The 22,437-nt window shown below is 45.3% G+C and overlaps 2 protein-coding genes across 2 annotated transcripts; both read right to left on the bottom strand.

Moving 5' to 3' along the window:
* Window positions 1-871: 871 nt before the first annotated feature.
* On the bottom strand, window positions 872-6,954 carry LOC132579252 (glutathione S-transferase theta-3-like). Its single transcript, XM_060249497.1, has 5 exons — window positions 6,611-6,954; window positions 4,853-4,940; window positions 3,797-3,947; window positions 2,227-2,403; window positions 872-1,121 (listed from the first exon to the last, which is right to left on the bottom strand). The coding sequence occupies exons 1-5, from the start codon at window positions 6,894-6,896 to the stop codon at window positions 921-923; spliced, it is 903 nt and encodes a 300-aa protein (XP_060105480.1). The 5' UTR covers window positions 6,897-6,954; the 3' UTR covers window positions 872-920.
* Window positions 6,955-8,032: 1,078 nt separating this feature from the next.
* Window positions 8,033-22,434, bottom strand: DDX51 (DEAD-box helicase 51). Its single transcript, XM_060249842.1, has 16 exons — window positions 22,351-22,434; window positions 20,025-20,389; window positions 19,205-19,398; window positions 18,638-18,788; window positions 17,856-18,001; window positions 16,560-16,631; window positions 14,718-14,824; window positions 14,088-14,196; window positions 12,832-12,977; window positions 12,074-12,266; window positions 10,841-10,956; window positions 10,634-10,750; window positions 9,383-9,484; window positions 9,187-9,250; window positions 8,785-8,919; window positions 8,033-8,488 (listed from the first exon to the last, which is right to left on the bottom strand). Exons 1-16 carry the CDS (start codon window positions 22,371-22,373, stop codon window positions 8,462-8,464), a joined length of 2,067 nt encoding a protein of 688 aa, XP_060105825.1. The 5' UTR covers window positions 22,374-22,434; the 3' UTR covers window positions 8,033-8,461.
* Window positions 22,435-22,437: the final 3 nt, after the last annotated feature.

Here is a 22,437-nt window from a genome sequence, read left to right as displayed (position 1 = left end):
ATAGCCTCAACACATTTAACAATCTGAGCTTCTGGACTTCTCAGTACAATGAAAGCTCACGCAGAAGGAAAAATCAGTTAACAAGGGCCCTTTTCTCTGTCAAAGGTTCATGTAAGATCACTCCCAGCCTGCAGAAGAGAGCAGAATAAGGGCCACAATCTACCCCTGACCACCCTTTCAAGGTTTAGCACAGGAGGAGAGTAAAGAAGAACCACAAAATCTGATAAGGCTTCTCTAGATGCAACACCCCGCCCCCCCCCCCCCAAATAGTGGTCAAACTTGCTTGACATAAGAGCCACATAGAATAAACTTCAGATGTTTGAGAGCAACAAGACATGAATGTCAGATATTTGAGAGCTGCAGAACAGTCAGGAAGGAGGCAAATAGATGGGGGAGGGGAGGGGAGGAGAGGTAGAAAGAAAGCAACTTGTTATTTAAATGGATTATCCAAGCTGCCGGCTGGCTTGGTTTGGAGAAGTGATTTGAAGAGAGAAATGCCTTCTCATAGCTAGCAGACAGGGTGGTTGGGGCTTTGAGAGCCACACAATGTGTGTGAAAGAGTCACGTGTGGCTCCTGAGCCACAGTTTTGCTACCCCTGGTCATAGACATTATCTGTTTCAGGAACAAACATAGAAATGACCAAAAATCTGGGGGAAAGGAAGGCTCCTGTTGACATTTGACCTGGCAGACCTAGCCTAGTCTGACCACATGCAGTCACATGTGATGGATCCAGTACAATCTGAAGAATCTGCCCCCTTTCCTCTAGAACAAGGATCCTTTCACCTGAACTAAAAAAGAGGCATTGTCTGTCCTGAGCAGTAGGGAGAGAGAAGGCAGCTATGCAACAGTGTCACAATGAATTGAAAGCAATACAGAGAAGACCAAGTGCTTTATTGAGAGAGTTGCCCCTCCTGGGGCTTCATTTCAGATACTTTAGCAGATTTTGCTTCAGCTGCTCCTTTACTTCAGGAGGGAGATTCTCTGCAGTCACATCCTTGGGCTTTAAGAGTGGCTCGTGGGCTTCCAGGAAAAGGTCCTTGCCAATGGCTTCTTCTACTCGGTGGCGCCATGCTGCCATCTTGGGCCTTCCTTCAAAGACATCACAACCACTTCCTACAGGCTGCAGCGAGAAAGTGGGTTAGCAGGTAAATAAGGTTAGCAGGTAAATAAGACCAGTTTGAAGGACAGTCTCTGACTTCAGTGACTTCAAGTTGCCTGCTTGTTCAGGCTAACATCTCTCAGGCCCTCAACAACAGATGGAACTGTCTGAGTGATTTTTGGATTCCTACTTTAATAATTTGTTTGCTTGAAATCATAGAAAATAATTTTGTATCTCAAAAGTGCAATTTCTATGTCTTCCAGTTAAGAAAAGAGTTATAAAATAAGAGAGTCTGGATTCCTAGACAACATTTTCTCCTTTAGCACACTGATGGTTTCCTTCTCTAATAAGCATCTCTCTGTCTCTGATTTGCCGTCCTGAGATGGAGTAAAGAATAAGGAAATAAATCCCGCTGAATCCACTGAAACCTTTGTATTTTTGTTTGTTAATCTTTTCTCACCTTCCTTCTTAATGTAGTGTTTATTCAAATTTGAAGAGAGGAGGACCCACAAAGAAGTGAAAACAGACATCCCCTCCCTCCCTAGACTGCAGAGCTTCTTTGCTGCAACTCTGTGAGGGGCTTATTTGCTTAATTTGATTTATTAAATGTATGCATCGCCCAATCCCTGCCGTAGCATATTCAACATATTCAAAAATAATTACAGTAAAATAATTATAATAAAAAAACATAATTAAAAGCATACAAGAGATTAGAACAATATAAAAACAGATGGCAAATAATATATCTAGTCAACTTACAGACTGCCAGCTACCCTGTGGGCAGAGGAGAGGGGGTGAGCAAGCCAAAGCAAACAAACAGGGTGCTAGTTCGAGATGAAACCATCACTGTTCCCGATTGAAGGCCTGGTGGAACATCTCTGCTTTACAGGCCCTGAGGAATTGCATAAGATCCTTCAGGGCCCTGATGGAAATTGGCAGAGAATTCCATCAGGTTGGGATCAGGACCAAGAAGGCCCTGGCGCACGTCAAGGAGAGCCAGAGATCTTTGGGGCCAGGGACCACCAAAAGGTTACTGTCCCGAGAGAGCAATGCCCTCCTAGGGACATACACTTACTTGCCAGGGGCATCCAGAATGTTTTGTGTCATCAGACACTGAAGCACTCACCTGCATGAGTTCCACAATGGCCACCAGGTCTGCCAAAGACATCTCATTGCCTACGATGAACGGCCTGTCCTGGAGGAATTTCTCTTCAAACTGCTTTAGAACTCCATTCAGATCTTCAAGAGCACCATTTAACTTGGCAGGTGGAAGTGGCTCATCCAAAAAAATGGGTGCTAAAGCCTAGCCAAGAGAGGAGGGGGAAGAGAGAAATTAAAAACTGGTGCCTTCCTAGGTGCTGCTGTTACCATGCTCACACTGCAGCAACCAGGGGGGGTACAAGAACAGAGTAGGGTTGCCAGGTCCTCCCTGGGCACTGGTGGGGGATGCGGGGGGGGGGGGGGGGTAGAGTGGCCAGATCTGGGTTGGGAAACTTCTGGAGACTTGGGGATGGAGCCTGGGGAGGACAGGGACATCAGTGGGGTGAAATGCAAAACACCAATTTTCTCAAGAGGAACTGATCTCTATAGTCTGGAGATGAGCTGTAATTCCAGGGGACCCTCAGGTCCTATCTGGAAGCTGGCATCCCTAGAAGGGGAAAGGGGACAGCCAGTTTCACATGCTTGGCCATTTATTCCTGCCCTATTCTCCTCTTGCTGAAGAAAGGAGGGGGTCCTACTCTGAGTTAGCCAGACCCTTGTTTTTTATTCAGCTTTCTTTTTCAGATTATAATGAATAATAATGTCATCAAGTTACAATTGACTAATGGCAACCCCAGGACAATGGGGCCTTCCGCTCAAGACATGAGCAGAGGTGGTTTCCGTTGCCTTCCTCTGCATAACAACTGGTGTCTTCCTTGGTGGTTTCCCATCCAAGCACTAACCATGGCCAACCCTGCTTAACTTCCAAGCTCCGATAATATTGGTAGGGTTGGCAACTCCAAGATGGGAAATACCTGGAGATACAGGGGGCATAGACTGAGAAGAGTGAGGTTTGGGGAGGGGAGGGACTTCAATGAGCCATAATGCCATAGAGCCTGTCTTCCAAAGAAGCCATTTTCTCCTGGTGAACTGAAGTCTGTCACCTGGAGATCGGTTATAACAGCAGTGTAGGAGCTGGGTTATTAAGGCTGATTATTTCAGGCCATATGAACTTTGGGATCTCAACCCAAGCACTGTGGCTGTCTGCAATGGAGTCTCCAAACATTTCCCAGTCTGCCCTCCTCACTGCTTCCTGTCTAGGGATGTGCTCTTCTCTGGTGAATAAGCTGTTCACTGATGTCAGGAAGAGTATGAGATAATGTTTTTAAAGCATAGGGAGAATGTTTTTTTCACTGCACTTTGTGAGCCCAAATAGTACAGGCAAAATCCCACACGATGCTGCTTAAGTAGACTGTGCCTTGAATCCAGGGTCTTTGACATTCCACTGTGATGAGCTCTTTGCTCTAGTTTGGTGTGAAGAAGCACCATTTTACTTATTTAACTCTTAAAACAGCCACTGAACTTCTTGGAATTGCAAACACTCCTCCAATTTGGCCCTGTGCTCCTTACACAGCAGGAGCGGGAGAAAGAGGACTTGCATTATCTTGATCAGGAACGTCTTTGGTGTTCATTACCTTGATCAGGAACATCCTTACCTTGATCAGGAACACTTTGGTTCCACACAAACGAATGGCCATGTGCTGCCAAGACAAATACTCATCCACACGGGCTCGTTTCTGCAGATCAGAGGGGTACCAGTGATCTGGGGTTTTGAATTTCCTTGTTAGGTACAAAAGGATAGCAATGCTGTTCAAGGGAAGGAAAGGGGGTAGGGGAAGCAAGTAAGTTGTGGGAAAAAATAAAATAGCAGCAGATTGATGCACCAGAAAACAAGAGGGATTCTGCACACCCTGAGGATCTTGGGGATTCTGCCTCGAGAGTGTAGCACTGGCCAGTTTCTATAAACTACCATCTAGAAAAGCTTGAAGGATCCCAGAGGGCCCCCACTGTCAATCTAGAAGGAGCCTGAGGCAACAGATGCAATGATTTAATTAGTAGCTAAGTTTGCACAAGTGTACAGTTTACTCAGGCATAGCTGGTTCCACCTATTTTGTAGTGCTACCACTAGCACACTAAAAGTAGAGAGGTGAATTTGCAAGAGAAACCTGTGTTTAAAAACTGCTTCCTTTCTATCAACCTTTGGAAAATATACAGCAACACCTCTTTCTGCAATTATAAGAACGTTGAATGGATTAAAATTCAAAAAAAGGAGAAAACAGATTTCTGCAGTTCTGAGAACCTGGAGTGCCTGAAAGCACCATGTCAGTTTGTGTCCTGGCAACCACTTGCTTCTTCTCCAAAGCAAAAAAGCTAGTCCTAGCTTTCTTCTACCACAATAGAGAAGGGGGTGCTTCAAAAGGCATCATCTTTGGGGTCTATGGGAGCACCACATTAAAAATACCACCACCCTCTTCCATAGGAGGAAGCCTTGCTCCAAAAGCCTTTCTGCTTGCTCCCTGTGGTAGACATTTTGACTGGGCCTACTTCCTGCCACTGCCATTTTCTAGTGGTGCCCCCACTGCCCTTTTTCCAACCTCCAGAAGTGTCCACAGGCTTAAAAAGCTCAAGTCCCTGCTGCAGACACTGCAAAAGTTTAGCAGGAGTTATATGGTCTCCATTCCTGGAACCCTGCAATGGCACACAGCCCTTACCTCTCTGCCAAGGTGAAGTCACCATCTTTCAGAGCTGGCACTTTCCTGAGGATGTTCACCTTGCCAAACTCTTCAGCCTTGTGTTGCCCTAGGTAGGTTTACAAGAGGAGTCAACAGTTGCTGCTCAGCAACGAACAGTGCCAAAAGATAGATGCTGGCTTGCTCATACAGCTTATATAGCAGGTATGGCCAAACTGTGGCTTGGGCGCCACATGTGGCTCTTTCACACATATTGTGTGGCTCTTGAGGCCCCCACTGTCCCATCAGCCTGCTTGGGACATTTCCCTCTTTAAATGTCTTCACCAAGCCAAGACTGCCAGTGGCATAGAGATTGCATTTAAAGTTGCTCTTTCCACTTCTCCCCATTTGCTTCCCTCTCTCCCAGCTCTAAAACATCTGACATTCATGTCTTGTGGCTCTAAAATATCTGATGTTTATTCTGTGTGACTCTTATGTTAAGCAAGTGAAAGCACGTTTTTATCTAGAATGTATATTCTATCTGATTGGTCTTTGACCGTATTAAACTATACTATCAAGTTTGGCCACTCCTGTTATATAGCATCCAGTTCTGTGCTCCCAGCTTCATTGGGTACACTTGGATTTTGTGCATATGTTTGCCTGTAATTTTCCCTAAGCCAGCTCTTATCATTCACTCAATACTGTAACAGAGGTATTGAGGAACAAGCAAGGGCCTAGGGATAGAATCACATACACAATTGCCAGATGCAAGCCGTTGGTTTTGTGTGTGTGTGTTTTGGTGCACACACTATTGTGCATGCCCATCAGCATCAACACGTATTGCCAAATGCTCTTAACATGCCATAGAATAGCAGATGTATGCATTTTCTGGGAATTTGTAAGAGACTGCAGGAAATGCACACACAACTTAGCTTATATCATATAAAAAAGGTAAAGGTAGTCCCCTGTGCAGGCACCAGTCGTTTCCAACTCTGGGTTGACGCTGTTTTCATGGCAGACTTTTTTTTACAGGATGGTTTGCCATTGCCTTCCCCAGTCATCTACACTCCCCCCCCCCCCAGCAAGCTGGGTACTCAATTTTACCAACCTCGGAAGGATGGAAGGCTGAGTCAACCTTGAGCCAGCTACCTGAACCCAGCTTCCGCCGGGATCGAACTCAGGTCGTGAGCAGAGCTAAGGACTGCAGTACTGCAGCTTTACCACTCTGTGCCATGGGGCTCTTTTCATATACATATGTATATCATATATGTATATACAAAAAAGAGGAGAAATTTGATTATTTTCTCATTGTCAGATTGAACTCACCACTGCATAATATTTTAGAAATAAAGATCATCTGATTATAGCATTGACTGGAGAAAAAAGCAAAGACCACCCAGCCGAACAAGACCACCCACAGTGTGGGAAGGACCATACAGACCAGCTCTCATAATCCAAACCACATGCATCAATGAAATGAATAAATGGCTTATCGCGGCTCTCAGTTGCCCTTGAAGATGTTTGTTTGCTGACCAGGGTTAAATTCCATTTCAATCCCCCACCATGGTCAAATATACACAGAAAGGGAATTTCTTCCTCAAATCAATGTTAATTAGTTCTGAATATATGCAAAATCTTTAACGTAGATTAATGAAACTCACACCTGGTTTGGAAGATTCCCACCCCAGCCATGTTTCCACCAAGGGTGTGATTGCTTGGTTGGTTAAAATCAAGGGTTACTGACTGTGCAAAACAAGACACTCCCTATGTCTAGTCTGTGAATCCAGCTCCTTCTCTTACCTTTGAATAACAGCACACGCTTGAACTCAAAAGGAATGCCATTTTTCTTGGCAAAGATGTAGACAGATCGGCAAGGCTGAGAGATTAGATCCAAGTAAAGCTCCAGGCTCATTGCAACAGGTACAGGAGCAAAAAGCAAGCAAAGATGAGAAAAGCTTTCTAAAGTCCAGGACACTGGTCTCTGCAGCACCTCCTGTAACTTGGCCAGCCCAACTACTGTTGCTTCGGACCAATCATGAACCTTGGACTCTATTCTCTTCTTCCACCTCCCCCCATCAACAATCATGTGAAGCTCGTTTTCCTAGGGATTGTAGTGGTGAAATTTCACAGAGAAGCTTGGGTTTCTGCCAAATGAGGAAGGGTGGTGGCTCTTTAAGCAAAGGGCAAAGCAACTCCAAGCCTGCAGGAAAGACAGCAGGGCTGTTCGTGGGTCCCATGACAGTAATCAGGTCCTTCCAGCAGCCCCACAACTAGATTTGCACTAGAAAACTGAGATTATGTTGCAGTTGGTTAGTTTCTCTAGTGCCTTCCTCAGACTTCACAGAATCCAGAGAATCTGGAGTTGCACAAATGATATCTTTTTCTATTCCCCGATCCCCTACACTACCAGGGAGAAGCTTTTCAGGTTTTTAAACTGGCAATTTAAATACTATCATAATGTTATGAGTCTAATCAGCAGGGCTTTTTTGTAGCAAGAACTCCTTTGTACATTAGGCCACACACCCCTGATGTAGCCAATCCTCCAAGAGCTTACAGTAGGCCCTGTAAAAAGAGCCCTGTCAGCTCTTGGAACATTGGCTACATCAGTGGAGTGTGCCCTAAAAAGCCATGCTTATCAGGTTCTCTGAATTCTTAGCTTTCATTTTTAAAAAATGACTTACCCCTTTTCATTGTGGAGATATGCCTTTTCCTTTATAGCTCCACAATAAAAAGAACTATGGACTTAGGAAGTTTTTATACTGCCTGTCCAGAGTTCTGCTCAAGGTGTCTTACTGCTTGGGGGAAAGTGTAGATGGCTGGGGAAGGCAATGGCAAACCAACACGTAAAAAGTCTGCCATGAAAATGCTGCGATGCGATGTCACCCCAGAGTCGGATACAATTGGTGCTTGCACCTTTACCTTTATAAAATTAGGTAGAGAGGAGAAAAGGGGAGAATATCCTTAATATTATCAAAAGTCAAATCATACAAGGAAGGTGATTGGCAGTAGATGGGGAAAAAAAGTACTTTTTCATACATTGTGAAATTTACACCTGTAATTCAGTCTCACTAAATGGGGCATGGCCACCTGTATACTAACTGCATCTGGAAATACTGTGTTTGGGCAGTTTTGCAACATTTTATTGCTCCCAAGTTTGTTCCAAGTACACCCATTAATCATCTTGCTCACAAACACAAATTCTCCAAGGAAAAATCTTGCTCATACCAAGAAACAAAGCCATTTTAATTTAAATACTATTTCTCCCACTGAAAGTGCATTTCACGTGGAGCACCAGTAGTCACCGCTGGAAGCACAATTGAACCATAAGAGACCATGATAAGACGACAAGGCAATGAAGGTGAACCACTCTGTCAGGAAGGCTGAACAGGAGTCAGACTACTCCCAGGAAGAGACTGGAGACTCTCTGCCTTTTCAGGTTGGGTTAAAGCCCCACTGGGAAAGAGCCTTTCCTCTAAAAATGTTCTGCTGTTCTTCTAAGAACAAAGGGAGGCTGGCATCTCGCTCTGCACAAGTTTCAGATGGACATTCCTCTTTCACTTCCCCATTCTCTTGGAGTTAGTAATGGTATCTGCTTTCAAATGTTACACTCCTTGCTTTCTGTACCAGCACCTGTTCCATTCCCTTGGCTGTTCAGAATCGCTTCATAACTTGCTCCTCCTGTTGAGACAAAGAAAATCATGCCTGGCTAATGTTCTCAGAGAGCCTCAGTAAGTTGATTGTTAGACTGTCCCTCAGCCCATTCTTCTGCCCATGAGTGTAAATACACCACACTCAATCAATGCAGGCCTGGTGCTCTCTAAAATTGCTAAGGTTGCCCCTGATACAGTGGTCTTGAGGTCTGGCCTCTTAGCTGTCAGCTATGCCTGGCTGCTTCTTCCGCTGCTAGTGACTTCCAAATGAAAGATTCCTACTTTTGTCTACAGTTGAGGTCCCCTCCCATAAGCCAGTGGTACCTTGACAACTTTCTGGAGTTCAGCCAGGGCTTCCTCATACTGCTGGAGGAGAGGCTTGAGGCTCTCGCTTTTCACTAGCTGCTGTTCCAACTCAGGAAGGCCAGCTTCTTTCAGCATCTTCAGGAATTTGCGTTCCTAGACAATGAGAGCCAGTCAGCCAACCCCCCTTCCCAAGAAACAAAAGGACTCTTAGAAATAGCCCTGCAATTGAGCAAAGCATCCAGACAGCACAGCTTCAGTCCCACCCACCCCAGACCCTGAAGGCTTCCTTTTCAGGGCTGTTGCTACCCCAAGGCTTGAAACTCTTCCAGGAAGCAGAGCAAGCAACTTACCTCTGCAACCAACACAGTTCATAGCAGACGCAAATTTTGGGAAGAAACCAGAAGCCAGCAGACAACATACCTGCACTTTCAGCAGCATGGTGAAGGCCAGGCCGGCTCTTCCAGCACGAGCTGTTCTACCCACCCTGAAAGAAGACAGCAGAAGAACAGCCCATTTCACCAGCAGCCCGGTTCAGACTTCAAGCTCTCAGAAACAAATGAATCCAAATCTTTGGGAGGGTGGGGAGGAAAGAAACTGTTTTCTTGGGAGACATTACCGGTGAACATAGCTTCTGATAAACTGAGGGGCATCATAGCTGATGACACACTTCACTCCTCTGATGTCAATTCCTCGAGCGGTGGCATCCGTGCTGATTAAACTGTTTGAAAGGAAAGGTATTAAGTGCTCACCTTGTCACAGCCCAAACAGGGACAAAGTAGATCTGGCTATGATTGCCAGTCTCCGGATCTCACATTAACACATGAAGCTGCCTTATCAGACCATTGGTACATCATAGTTAGCACTGTCTACTCACACTGGCAGAGGCTCTCCAGGGTCTCAGGCAGAGGTTTTTCACATCATCTACTGCCTGGAGATACCAGGGGACTGGACGCGGAACCTTCTGCATGCCAAGCGGATGCCCTTCCTCCTGTTCCATTAATTCACTTTTGTGCTGCTTGTGCTATTATCATCACTCACCTGGAAAGCCCAGGCTTGCCTGATCCCGTCAAACCTCGAAAGCTAAGCAGGGTCAGCCCTGGCCAATATTTGGATGGGAGACCTCCAAGAAATACCAGGGTTGTGATGCAGAGGCAAGCAATGGCAAACCATCTCGCAATGTCTTGTGCCTTGAAAATCCTACTGGGTCAACATAAGTCAACCGTAACTGGACAGCACTTTCTCCCACCACGTTATTATTAATATTGTAATTCTGAAGAGAGATTTTTTGCTGTCAGGTTGCCAACTTATGGCAACTCCCATAGGGTATGCAAGACAAGCGATGTTCAGAAGTGGTTTGCTATTGCCAGCTTCTGTGCAGCGACCCTGGACTTCCTTGGTGGTCTCCCAAACAAGTACTGCCCAGGGCCGACCCTGCTTAGCTTTCTGAGCCCTGATATAATCAGGCTTTCCTGGGCTATCCAAGTCAGGACACCTCCAACCATGTCTGACCATTAATATACAGAGGGGGAGGGGGTTAGACATAGATTAGCAACAATGGCTTTTCATATTTAGAAACAGAGGCAATGAGGCAAGGCTCATGTAAGTTTCTCTAGAAATGACAAAAGACCAGGAACTTCCTAATGCAAACCTGGAAGGTGCAACACAACTTCACTAGCTTCTCCAATTCTATTGTTAATTGGAGAGCCAATGTGATGTAGAGATTGGAGCATCTAAATATGTCTGCTGTGTTCAACTCCTTGGAAATAGATCGGGATAAAAACAAACCTGCCCACCCCCTGCAATCAATGGGCAGTCCAGCAGGTTTGCATGGAACAGCTGCACTCTCAAGCTTTCAGTGGCTACTCACAGCTGGACCTTCCCTTGTTGAAACCCCTTCAGGGCCTGTTTTCTCTCTGCTGGACTCAATCGGGAAGAGAATTCTGCCACATTCACTCCTCCAAAGGCTCGAACAAGCAGGAACAACCTGGGGAAAGTGAGGGAAAGAGAGATATACCTTTTGGCTTGCTAGCCAAGACTCAAGCCAGCCCAGCCCGGTGTCAAGCTCAGCACTCACCTGTGGGAAGTTTCTTTGCTGTTGGTGAAACACAGCACTCGGCTGAATTTCATTCTCAGCAGAAAATGCAGAAGGAGCAGTGGCTTGGACCGCAGATTGCAGGGCACGTAATATTGCTGCAGAAAACAAGAACAAATAGCCACTGCCCACAAAGCTGATATTCCTTGATAGGATCAGAAGCATTAAACCATCAGCAGACCAAATTGCTCATGCTCCTCAACAGGATGGCATTCATGCGTATCTTTAAAAGAATCTAATTTTCAAAAGCTCATTAAAAAAATCACTCAGTGCATTTTTGCCACCAATGATATGAATTTTGTGTTCCACTCCAAGGCTTCAGGTTTTATTATCTCAAGTACAAGTTACCAGATTACAAATTACTCACGGCTGTTATCAGCAGTGGCACTAGAGTGGTGGCCCAAGGCCGGCACCCCAGACAAGGTGCTGCTGATGCACCAATATCAGCACCAGCGAGGGCAGCAGCAAGGTTCCCGGTCTCAGAGTGTGCACTGCTGCTGCCCACTGTTGTTATGCCTCTTGCGTCTGTGATCCTAGAGGCGGAACAATGGCAGGCGGCGGCAACACACACACTGAGACCGGGAGTCTCGCTGCCACTTCCGAGCAGACTATTCCCACCCGCTTGGAAGCAAGGGAGGGTGGGAGGGCCCAAACCAGCACTTTCTCCCCAGCTTGGTACTCCAGGCAGCCACCTACTGCAGCCTAATGGATGCACCAGGCCTGGCTGTTATCTCTGCAAATGATTCTATCCATCACAAAAAACTGTTGATGTGTTCCACTGACATGATCTCCACCCGTAAGTCACAGAGGCTCAATCACAAAACCAGCATCCTAGGAAATAACCGCAGAACACTGAATGCATGCAGATGGTGTAATCAGTTGGCCTAGGAAGCCGCCAAACATTTGCTGACTCATTTGCCTTGTTTTCTGAACAGCTTCCCAAGCCAAGTCACTCTGCTTTTGCTCTTGCCTGGCCCATGCCCTATATTATTTCAGGGAACTGCCTGAAATACTAACCTCTGTTTACATCTTCTGGACTTTGGTCATTGCCTTTCTGTAAAAGTGAATGCTGGAAAGTTGCATGTCACACACACACACCCCTCAAGCAAGCAGACTTGGGCTCTCCCCAAATGCACTGCCACTTCTTTGGACAGAGGAGGTGCCAGACTTTGTGCCAATCATCCGCATTATGGTGATAAAAGCCACATTTCTTACCGAGAGCCCCTCAGGGAGGGTATATTTCTTCTCAGTCTCCTGCTGTGCTACAGTGCCATCGGGCTGCATCTTGGAGTAGACAGAAGTAAAGAGGCAAGGCTTATAGAGGCCCAGTTGCTGCAGCTTCTCTGGATCCCGGCTCAGTGTGGCTGAGAAGAGGAGCTTTTGCAGAGGGAACTGAGGGAAGAAGGCTCTGAAAAACAGAAGGCATTCACTTCCTGCAAAGGAGCTCTTCAGCTTTTTACCAGGCCTGTTCCATTCTCTGGGAATGCAGCTACATGTCAGCAGGGCTGGCACATGGGAGTAGGCCAAGTAGGCGGCCACCTTGGGCGCCACTTGGCCTAGGGGTGCCATGAGCTGCCACTGCCTCCCCGAAAACACTTCCTGCCACCGCCTTCCATGGCCACTGCTGCCCCACGCCTCCCTCCCCGCACCCAAAAAGACTTCTCTAGCACCGGGCCTGCATGTCATGGGTTTGCAATCCATAGGACAGCCTTCAGGTTCCAGCCTGTTCATGGGGGCATCCTAGAACTAGCACAGGTGTTGAATCTTTACCAGGAACTGCTGACCATGGAAGTTTTAAAGCTTAAGTCATAAAAGAGGCTGACTGAACCTCCAAGAATGAGGAGCTGTTATCTCCACTGCTCTGCCTCCTGTGCTTTTTCAGGGGCACCCTAATCTTTTGCCCCTCTGCCTCCACTGGCTGTCAGTTAACCACCTTTCTACATCTCTGTCCTAGTCCCTGCTGCCTCACTCACCTGGCTGCTGTGATAGGCTCCTGAGCTGCCCTCCTGAACAGCTGACAAGGTCCAGTGCCTTCATCAGGTCTGTACACAGCCTTCACAACCTGGGATAGCCAGTCCTGGTGCATGCTGTCAATCATGCGGTCTGCTTCATCAATGATCTACCCTCATGTACAAATGAGCAAAAGATAAAGTCCGCAAATGTTCAGTTTGGCTTTAATAAAGCCAAACTGAACAATGGGATTAGGGATTAATAAACTCTTACTGACACACTGAATGGTTATGCAGCCATGCCTAGTATAACCATGCAGAGGCTTACAAAAGCACACGCAGCTGAGAAACAGGAATAAGGATCGTATCAATTCCATTTGGGAGCTGAAAAGCCTCAGCCAGTGGAAGGTCACAAAACTGCCACTCACACAAACACAAAGAAAGAAACCCGACATGTGCACTACAACAGCCAAGTGAAAAATACTTTTGTCAACATCCCATTTATCTCAGCAGGAGAGAGTTAGGAAAGCCCATAATGTTCCCAGTTGAATTAAGGGGACTTGAATGTAGCCTCTGTGCACCTCACCCACACAACCCCAGCACAGCCTCCCAAACCAGATCCAAAGTTGTGCTAATATAATTTTTGTTTGCAAGTAAACAGATTAAGGCCTATGGGGGATGACACCATCTCTGCTGCAGGGCAAATGCTGGAGGAGGTTTCAAGAAAAGACCTATTCCTCTGAATGCACCTTTTACAGGCAAAGGACTTTGGAAGGAGAGTTGCTCAGGTGGCACAAATGACTACTCCTTGAGGTGTGAAACCCAAAACAGTCCCCATCATCCTAACTTCATACAACCAAGATATATAGAAAGAGGGTCTTGAGAATGTATGCCCCACCACTGTGGAACTCCCTGGCCCTGGGCATCCCCTGCTGCTTTTAAACTGCTTTTCAATATCCTTTCTATTCCACTGCTTTTATAAGTATGGACTACTTGAGGCTTCTGTTTTGTATTTAAAGTGGCTGATATTTTTCAATACATGAACAAAACTCAAAAAGTATTTATTCTGTTGCCTCTCAGTAGCTGCAGGAATGGGATCCCTTGCAATTATTTAAATTATTTCCTGAGGGCAAGGAGGTCTCAAAAGCTGCATAAAGGAATAGTGTGGATTCAAACATGTCCATAGTGTAACTTCTGGAAAGAAGTACAGTGGCCTCAAGCAGCCAGGTGCTCACTGCAAGTGTATACAGTGGGTTCAGACAGGAACATGTGCCACTCACCAGGAAACGAAGTTCTTTAAGGCTGAACTGAAGACTCTGCTGAAGATGATCCACCAGGCGCCCCGGGGTGGCTACAACAATGTCTGCCAGACTGCGAAATCCAGTTAGCCTGAGAAATGCCAGTGAATGAGAGCTTTCTATGGGATGTAACTGACACCATTTTGTGAGTATGTGAAGGCACATACTGGACAAACAAGGACAGGCAATGCTAAGGAGCCATCTCTTAACCCTAAAGGCCTTGCCATCCATCGGGCCAGGACCCCTCAGGGCTAGCCACAGCAATTGTGGAATTCCAGACCAAGAGTTTGTTCATTTTGGATTGTGATCCTTCATTCAGGATATCCCACAAGTCACTGCAAGAACAATTCCCACACACCCATGTGAGCTAATGCTCGGGTTTCCTTTCAGAGTTTTTTGAAACACAATGTTCACAATACTGTTCTGAGCCAACTACTGGATTCTATAATCTCAGAAGGCAACCCTGGCTGGAGTGATTGAGAGAAAGCACAGTCAGACGAGCACTCCTCCGAGCTTGTGGCTCAGATGGTTTTAAGACCACCATCTGTTCAATCAATGAGCCAACCCAACAAAATTATAGACAAATGACACCAAGGTGAGAATGAAACTTACGTTTCCTCAGCAAGAGACTCTTGCTCCTTCACAAAAGACTTCTGCCCAGTCAGTTGGACGACTTTCAATCCCGTTCCATCCGTGTAAATGTTGAATACTTTACTCACCTACAGGAAGGAGTCAATGAGGAAAACAGGGGAAAGGTGAGAACAAGCTTGCAGAGGAGTCAGCCCAGCCTCAGTCACCCCTCAGCAGCCACCTTAACTGCACTTTTGGATCACTGAGGAAGCAGCAGGAGGAGGAAACAACATGAGTGCATAATCAAAGGGGTTAAACCCAGTCAGACAAGCAATAACTGTGCATGAGAAGAAAGAGGAGGAGGAAGAGATTGGATTTATACCCCACCCTTCACTATTCAAAGGAGCCTCAGAGTGGCTTACAATCTCCTTTCCCTTCCCCTCCCCATAACAGACACCTTGTGAGGTAGATGGGGCTGAGAGAGCTCTAACAGAAACTGTTCTTAAGCAGAGCAGCTCTGGGAGAGTTATGACTGACCCAAGGTAACTCCAGCAGCTGTATGTGGAGGAGTGGGAAATTAAAACCCACTCTCCCAGATAAGAGTCCGTGCACTTAATTATGACACCAAACTGGCTCACTATCTCCAAAGGCAACTTGAATAAATAGTACAGCTTTGGAAGGTAGTTTCAGAGGGCAGCCATATTGGTCTACAATAAAGCAATCAGATTCAAGGCCAGTAGAACCTTAGAGACCAGAAAGATCTTGGGGTATGAGTTATTCTTTGAGAGTCTTTAAGAGACCCCTCCCCACCTCAAAACAAACTGGTGGGGAGGGTTGCAGTGGCTTGTAAGGACTGGAAAAAGGGAGTGATTTAACCTGGGGTGAGGAGAGTTTGACAACCCACCTGTAAGCCCAGGTGATGAAGCAACACAGCAGGGAAAGACTGTGGGCCAGGTGTGGCCAGGACTAACACTGTCAGGAGAGGCTGGCTGGCTGTAGATGCCATTGATGGTGGAGATTGAGTTCCCTGATGCAGAGGGCCTGGACTAGTGCCAGGAAGTGGGGAGGATCCAGATGCTGAGGATGGCCCTAAAGACAGGGGTCTGTGGGAGGACAGAGCAGGAGGTGAAGGCATGGAATGACAGACATGGAGAGCAAAGTGACATGATTCCTGGGAACTGCAACCAGAAAACATGGTAACTGTAACCAGATGTTGAATAAAAGTTGTTTACTGGACGCCTGTTGTTTGTGAAGTCTATAGGTGCTGGCATGGGTCTGTAATCCCATCCCCTTGTTTCCTATGCACCCCTGTTCTATGCATGGCTCCGTCCTGGTGGAATGCCTTACTGGAGGAGACACATGTCCTCTGGGACCTGTCTAGAAAGAATAGTTCTGGCAGGCCTTTGGCTAATACTTTTATTTTCAGCAGCTATTGGTCTGTGAGGTGTTTTCTCTTTGGAATATTGCTAGGTACTGGGAGAAGGTGAAAATTTTAACTGTTTTTATCTGTTTTAATGATGGAACCTTATGGTTCAGTTGTACATTTTAAAAAGAAAATGTTGTCAGCCACGTTGAGCCCTGCATTGCGGGAAAGGGGTAGGAAATAAATCAAATAAATAAACAGGCACTCTTCCCTTCCAGTGTTGTCCGGAGGGTGGAGCAATCAGACTTCAGTCCCTGAATTCCCTCCCCCTGGCTTCTCACTGCTAAATGAGACCTTTGTTGTCAGTCAACTCAGCTATACATCTGAGTAGGAGACTAAGGATCTCCAACTCCAAATCATACACAACCCCCTGCAGCACTTTAACCAAGAGGTGAGTTGGAAAACCCTATTTCTAGGGTAGGATGGATTCAGGGCAGGGGACAGAAGATTCAGGAACTTACCTGCTGTGCTAGCTCTTTGGTGGGCAAGACTGCCAAGGCTCGTACCTGGCAAACCACTCGTTCTAACAGGGCCTGCCAAGACAGAGTCAAAATTTTAGGAACAGCTGGCAGATTATTGTTCTCAGTCTGCTCAAATACATACATGAAAGCAAGCAACTCATTCATTGCAAAATTCTCTTAGTTTGAAGCATTAAGTGTTTTTCATACTGCATTCTTCAAATTCAGCAGGCCACTTTTGGGGAGATCTAGATGAGCTAGTCAGAGGTGTCCACTTACAAATTCTTACCTAAGTGGCTTTAAACTTGGCGCAAAACAGTTTGAGGTATAGCCAGATTAAAATTTTGTGGCTGAATTAAATTAATGCACAATATGAATGGCTGTTTCAGTTACACAATTTTTGGTCAGTTTTTGCAAACTATTGAAGAGTTATTGGAAGGAAGGAGGGGAAGCAGAATATGTAGCAGAAACAGCAGGGCTGTGGTTGGATAGAGAGGGCAGAGAGATGAGTGACAAAGGAAAAACCCACAGAGGCTGCAGGAACTTCAGGACTCGGCTACTTAAGGCAAGAAGGGACAGGACGATCATGGCATCCTTCAAGATCAGAGGCAACAAATGGGGTTGAAGGCTACAGTTCACTTATTCATTTGAACTATCCAATCAAACCACTGGCCATTTGTAGAATACTAGTGAAACAATTTAGGGGAATGTCATTCCAAAAGTAAAGAACACAGTTTCTACAACCATGCTGAGGCTGCTTCCCAAATACCCAAGAGGATGGAGAAAAGAAGACCTAAACATGATAGAACATGTAAATACTTCCACACTATGTAAATACTTCCACACTATGACCAAAGCCACAGAAATTGTCAACCAATTATGATATTATAATTAGAATGCGGAAGAATGAAAGCTGTGATCTGCCTGTATCAAAATTTCTCTGTGTAGCACCAATTATGTAGTTTTAATTGCTTAATTGTTTAAGTTTTATCGTTTTAAAAATTGTAATCTGATATTGCTATTTTAAAATGATTGTTAGACGCCCTGAGTCCACTTGCAAAGAGGGTGGGATAAAAATCTAAAGTAAATAAATAAACAAACCTCTGAACTGACTTGAACAGAACTTGAACCTGCCCATACAGGTAATTCTTTGGAAAGCACATAACAGGCACAGGTCTGTAGAGCTCCCCCCAGTTCTGCCTTCAAGCCCCCAAGTCAGCACACACATTGCAGCATTGATTTTGCACAGGACACACACAGGCTTCCAGCCCAGCAGCTGTCACTCTAGCCAAAGCTCACCTGTACTACAGGAATGACAAAGGCTAGTGTTTTACCACTGCCTGTAGGGGCTGACACGCAAATATCACTTGGCTGGTAACCATTTCTTGTTACCAAAAACCCGCCAGTTGCACTTGCCAAAATGGCTGGAATCACCTGTGCCTGAACTGAAAAGGAAACACAGAAAGAGAGAGTCACAAACTAGGACAGGATCACTTTTCCAGTAAAAGGTCTTATCCACTGCCAACCCCAACCAAGCTTCTCAGACAAACCTCTCACCAACACACAAATGGGATCAATTGTCCTAATTTCCCTTCATATGCAACCACAGAACAGTCATGTCCCAGGGGAAGATGGCAGGCTCAGATCCAGTGCTATAGTCAAGTATTTAATTACACTTCTAGAGCAGCCCCAAAATGTTCAACAAATTAAAACAAAACATAATGCTACTTCAATTGAAATCTTGGGAGAGACATTAAGACCTTTTCCTATGATCTGATGACCAAATACCAGCACACACTTTACTTCTGAATAAGACTAGTTGCCCAGCACCCAGAATGTATCAACCCTCTTCCCCCCAATTCACACTGGAAGGGAGTCTACTTGGGTTCCTGAACTGCAAAGGTACAGGCAACTCCCACCAAGATTTAATTAACCCAGATTTCCACCAGCTGGTAACAAACCATATGCACCCATCTCCCAGACTTTGGCCATCTACTTAAATGCAGCTTGGAAACTCTGCAGACAGAATACAAAATAAAAGATGTTCTTATTATAAGAGATCATCCACCTGGGTAGGATACCTGGAAACAAAAATTCTATTCCATTTGCTTGCAGTTTCTTCCTCAGTTTAGGGTGGATTTCTGGAACATCATGGAGTGGGACAAGGTTCTCTTTGATCCTTTTCTGGACTAGCTTGGGCTGAGCAAGCCACTGGGGCAAATAAGGCTGCACCTGCAAGTCACATGGACAAAGCATTGAAACTGTGGCCCCGATCCAAGGAAGCGCATATGTAGTTGAGCCTGTTTGGAAGCTACTGTGGGCAACAAAGCACATTGAGTAATTGTCTTGAAGACAAAATGCCCCTCCGAACCTCCCAATTGAAAATTTGCTTTCTAACATGTTTTTTAAAGATCCTCCCCTCCAGCCCAAAATTTGGTGCTGATTTAGGATAGAAAGTAGAAATGAGCATCTAGCTTCATTGGCTTAGAAGAGAGTTAAGTCAAGGCTTTAACAAAGAGTCACCCCAGCACCCTGACATTCAACAATCTACTCAGAAACAAATATCACTTCAGCCAGTTTGCTTCCATATGCATCTTAAACATTATGGTACAAAGAATACTTGCAATCAGCTCCAGCCAGTGGGTTACCTTCTTTACAGCTTTTTTATCTGAAGTGCTGAGGACAATCACAGGAGAAGGCAGAGGAGTTCCCTTCTGATCCAATGTCTTCTGCTCCTCTCTTCTTTGGCTGTCTTTCTCTGTAGGTGTAGAGCTATCCTCTTTATCTCCTGCTGCTGCTGTACAACTGTTGTCCAAATGACTCTTCAAGTTATCATCACTTCCTAGTTAGCCAACATTTTGGTAAGAAATACATAAATACCACAAATTATTTGAATTTGGAAGAGCACTAAGAGAAAAGGGTTCTTGCAGCATTCCCAGGGGCCTCATGCCATAAAGGACTTCCGATGTCAAAGGCAACATTGGGGTGGCTGAACCTAAGGGGTGCCTCCATATGCTTATGGGAGGATCTCCAAAGATAAAGACAAAACCCACTGGCCCGAAAGTCAAGAAGGCACATGGCTATGTACTTTACATTGAGGGAAGGAAACTAGGGCTAATTCATCTCAACAGCTGCTCACACAAGAAGACTTATGAAAGACACAACAGCAGCTGCTTGAAACAGATTGCCCTGCTTGGGTGTTTCTGCTGCTGTTTGCAGAAGGAACTCCTAAACTATTATGTGAGTAACATGATGCAGTAACATTATGTTGTTTGCACAAGTAGACTGCTCCTGCAATATGCTCTTTATGAAAGCAAGGACCAATCCATAAAATATCATGCGAGTCAGACTATGCCCCTCATAAAAGTGATCTCCTCCAACTGCAGTGTACAATGAGAATGCGACAGGAATTTTAACAAACCCCCAAACATTGGTCCCTGAAATCAAGCTTAGCCTCCGTCTACATACCTGCTTTAGTTCTTCTTCGTGGCCTTTTGGACTTCCCTCCACTCTTTGGAGTTCTGCTCTTACTCAAACCATCTTCCTCTCCAGGACTTTCCTTCTCATCAGCTTGTGGCTGCCTATTTGGCTTTCTTTGGTCTTTTGTGCAAGGAAATCCATCATTTGATCTCCTTTTTCTCTTCTTGGTCTTTGGCTGTGATTCCTCCTCAGAATTCACTCCTGAGATTTCATTCTCTGTTTTTGTTAGCTCTGCAGAAATTGTCTTACCCTGTTTCTGTTTTTGCAGCTGGCGGGCTCTTGTCCTTTCCTGCAGCCGCTGCAAGAGCACCTGAGACTGGTCTTCTGGCTCACCCTCTTCATCACCAGTGTATCTGTGGATTATACAATGGCTACAGCTGTTCTACAGTACGGCACTGCAACATGGGAGTCATCAGTGAGTCCCATCATAATGTAGAAAGGTCCCTTCCAGCTGTTGCAAGTAAGAACTTCAGTTTCTGGATGCAATGAAGTTCAAGAGTAGCAAGTGGTCTCTAACTCTAACCCAGATGTGATACAAAATGCAACATAATAAAGTTGTAGTTTCTAGTATTATATGAACCTTTAGTAGGAACTATATATTACTCTGCTTGCCCTATCTCCCCCTTCGGTTTGATGATACTGTAGTTGGAAGAAATGAGAAAAACTGGTACAGTACTTTCCCTATGAGAAAAAGCTAAGCTGTTTGGAGCTTTTTGGTATAGAAAAAAGTTGGGGGAACATGGGAGAAGTTCATAAAGTTACCAGTATATGGAGAGTGCAGGTACAAAGATTTTGCTGTCTCATGTAATACCAGAATTCAGTGTCATCCAATGACAATTACTGGCTACATGGTCAGGAATTGTGAAAGAAAGCACATCTTCACACATCCTTAATGTACATAATTTGCTGCCACAAGATAAAGTGAAAGCTCCTAGCCTAAGATTTCTTCAAAGGGGAATGAGAAAAAAAATCAGGGCGCTCCGTGTCAGGTCTATAGCTATTAGCTACAACAGCCAAGTTTATCATTTGCTTATTAACATAATTTTACTCTGAAAATGGAGTAGAGAACAATTCAATTAAATATCTTCAAGCCACACATTAGAATTAACACAAAAGCTACTACAGCCCACAATAGCAATAGCTGAAACTGCTATCTTCCAAAGGCATTTGACAGAATATCCTTTTTTAGCTTCTTAATACCATCACAGAAGAAGCCAAATGAACAATTGGTGGGAGAAACCCCCAGATTTCCTGACAGCCACACACACAACATCTTGTGGAGGCCAAGTAGATCTTCCCATAGGATGGAACTGAAGAAGGGCCTCTGGGAGGTTTGCATGAAAGACAAGATATTCCCAAAGCCTTCCCAGGCCTAGACTGTCCAGGGGTTTACAGCTGAAAACCAGCATTTTGAATGGAGTTCAGAAACACTCCAGCAGCCAATGTAGGGGTTTCAATATAAATGCTGTATGAGTACAAGAATAGCAATAATTATCATATGGCAGTGCGCATGGTATAGCCAGGAGATCCTAAGATTGTCTAACAGCCAGAAGACATCCAACAGCAGTGGTAGTATTCTATATGAGTTCCTGAACCATATTCAGAGGTAGTCCCAATACAGTAGTCTAGTTTCCACCTTAATTAGTAAGACATCAGGTATCTATTTTCCAGGGCTAAAGAGACATACCAGCAAAAGCTGACAAAAAGGCACTCCAGATCATACATGTAACCTGACAATCCAAGAACAAGCACAGATTCAGAACTGCCCCAACCTCTAATAAACCTGACCTCACATGGAAGATCCCACCCTTCAAAAGATTTTCCCCCTTCCAATTGGTCCACTGGATCCCCACTACAAACTCTTGCCTTTTGTGTGGCCTGAATAAAATTTAATTTTATTCACACGGATCCAATCCACTGTTAAACACAAACATTAGCTCAGGAAATAACCGTGCTCTCTGGATTAGATGGAAAGCAGAAACAGCTTTTCATATCAGGCACACTGCTGATGCTATATCCCATGCCCACAGAAAACCTTTCCTACTGGTTGCACGTGGATGTAGAACAACACAGGAAACAAAACTGACTCAAGGAACTCCTATAGGGAAGACCACTGTGAACTTTCAGAACCTATCAGAAAGAAGCAAACTCATACTATTCAAGCCTGCTGAAAAGCATCCTCTACGGATTTTTGCTGACACGGTCAGAACGCTTAAAGTGAATGCTGACCTAAAACGTACACCTCCCTCCCATTAGGCCTACCGACCCCCAACCGGGGATCGCCACGCACCTGAAGTGGCCATGTGATTCTTACCTCTGAACAAGGAACAGCGCCATCGCACGCCACAGCAGCCCTTTCTTCTCTGCTCGGCGCTTCCTGATGACGAAACAACGGTGCGCC

Source organism: Heteronotia binoei, chromosome 11 (genome assembly GCF_032191835.1).
Source record: "Heteronotia binoei isolate CCM8104 ecotype False Entrance Well chromosome 11, APGP_CSIRO_Hbin_v1, whole genome shotgun sequence".
In the NCBI taxonomy this organism is placed as follows: domain Eukaryota; kingdom Metazoa; phylum Chordata; class Lepidosauria; order Squamata; family Gekkonidae; genus Heteronotia; species Heteronotia binoei.
The sequence above is the reverse complement of the archived record's forward strand: the minus strand, read 5'-3'. Positions and strand labels throughout refer to the sequence as shown.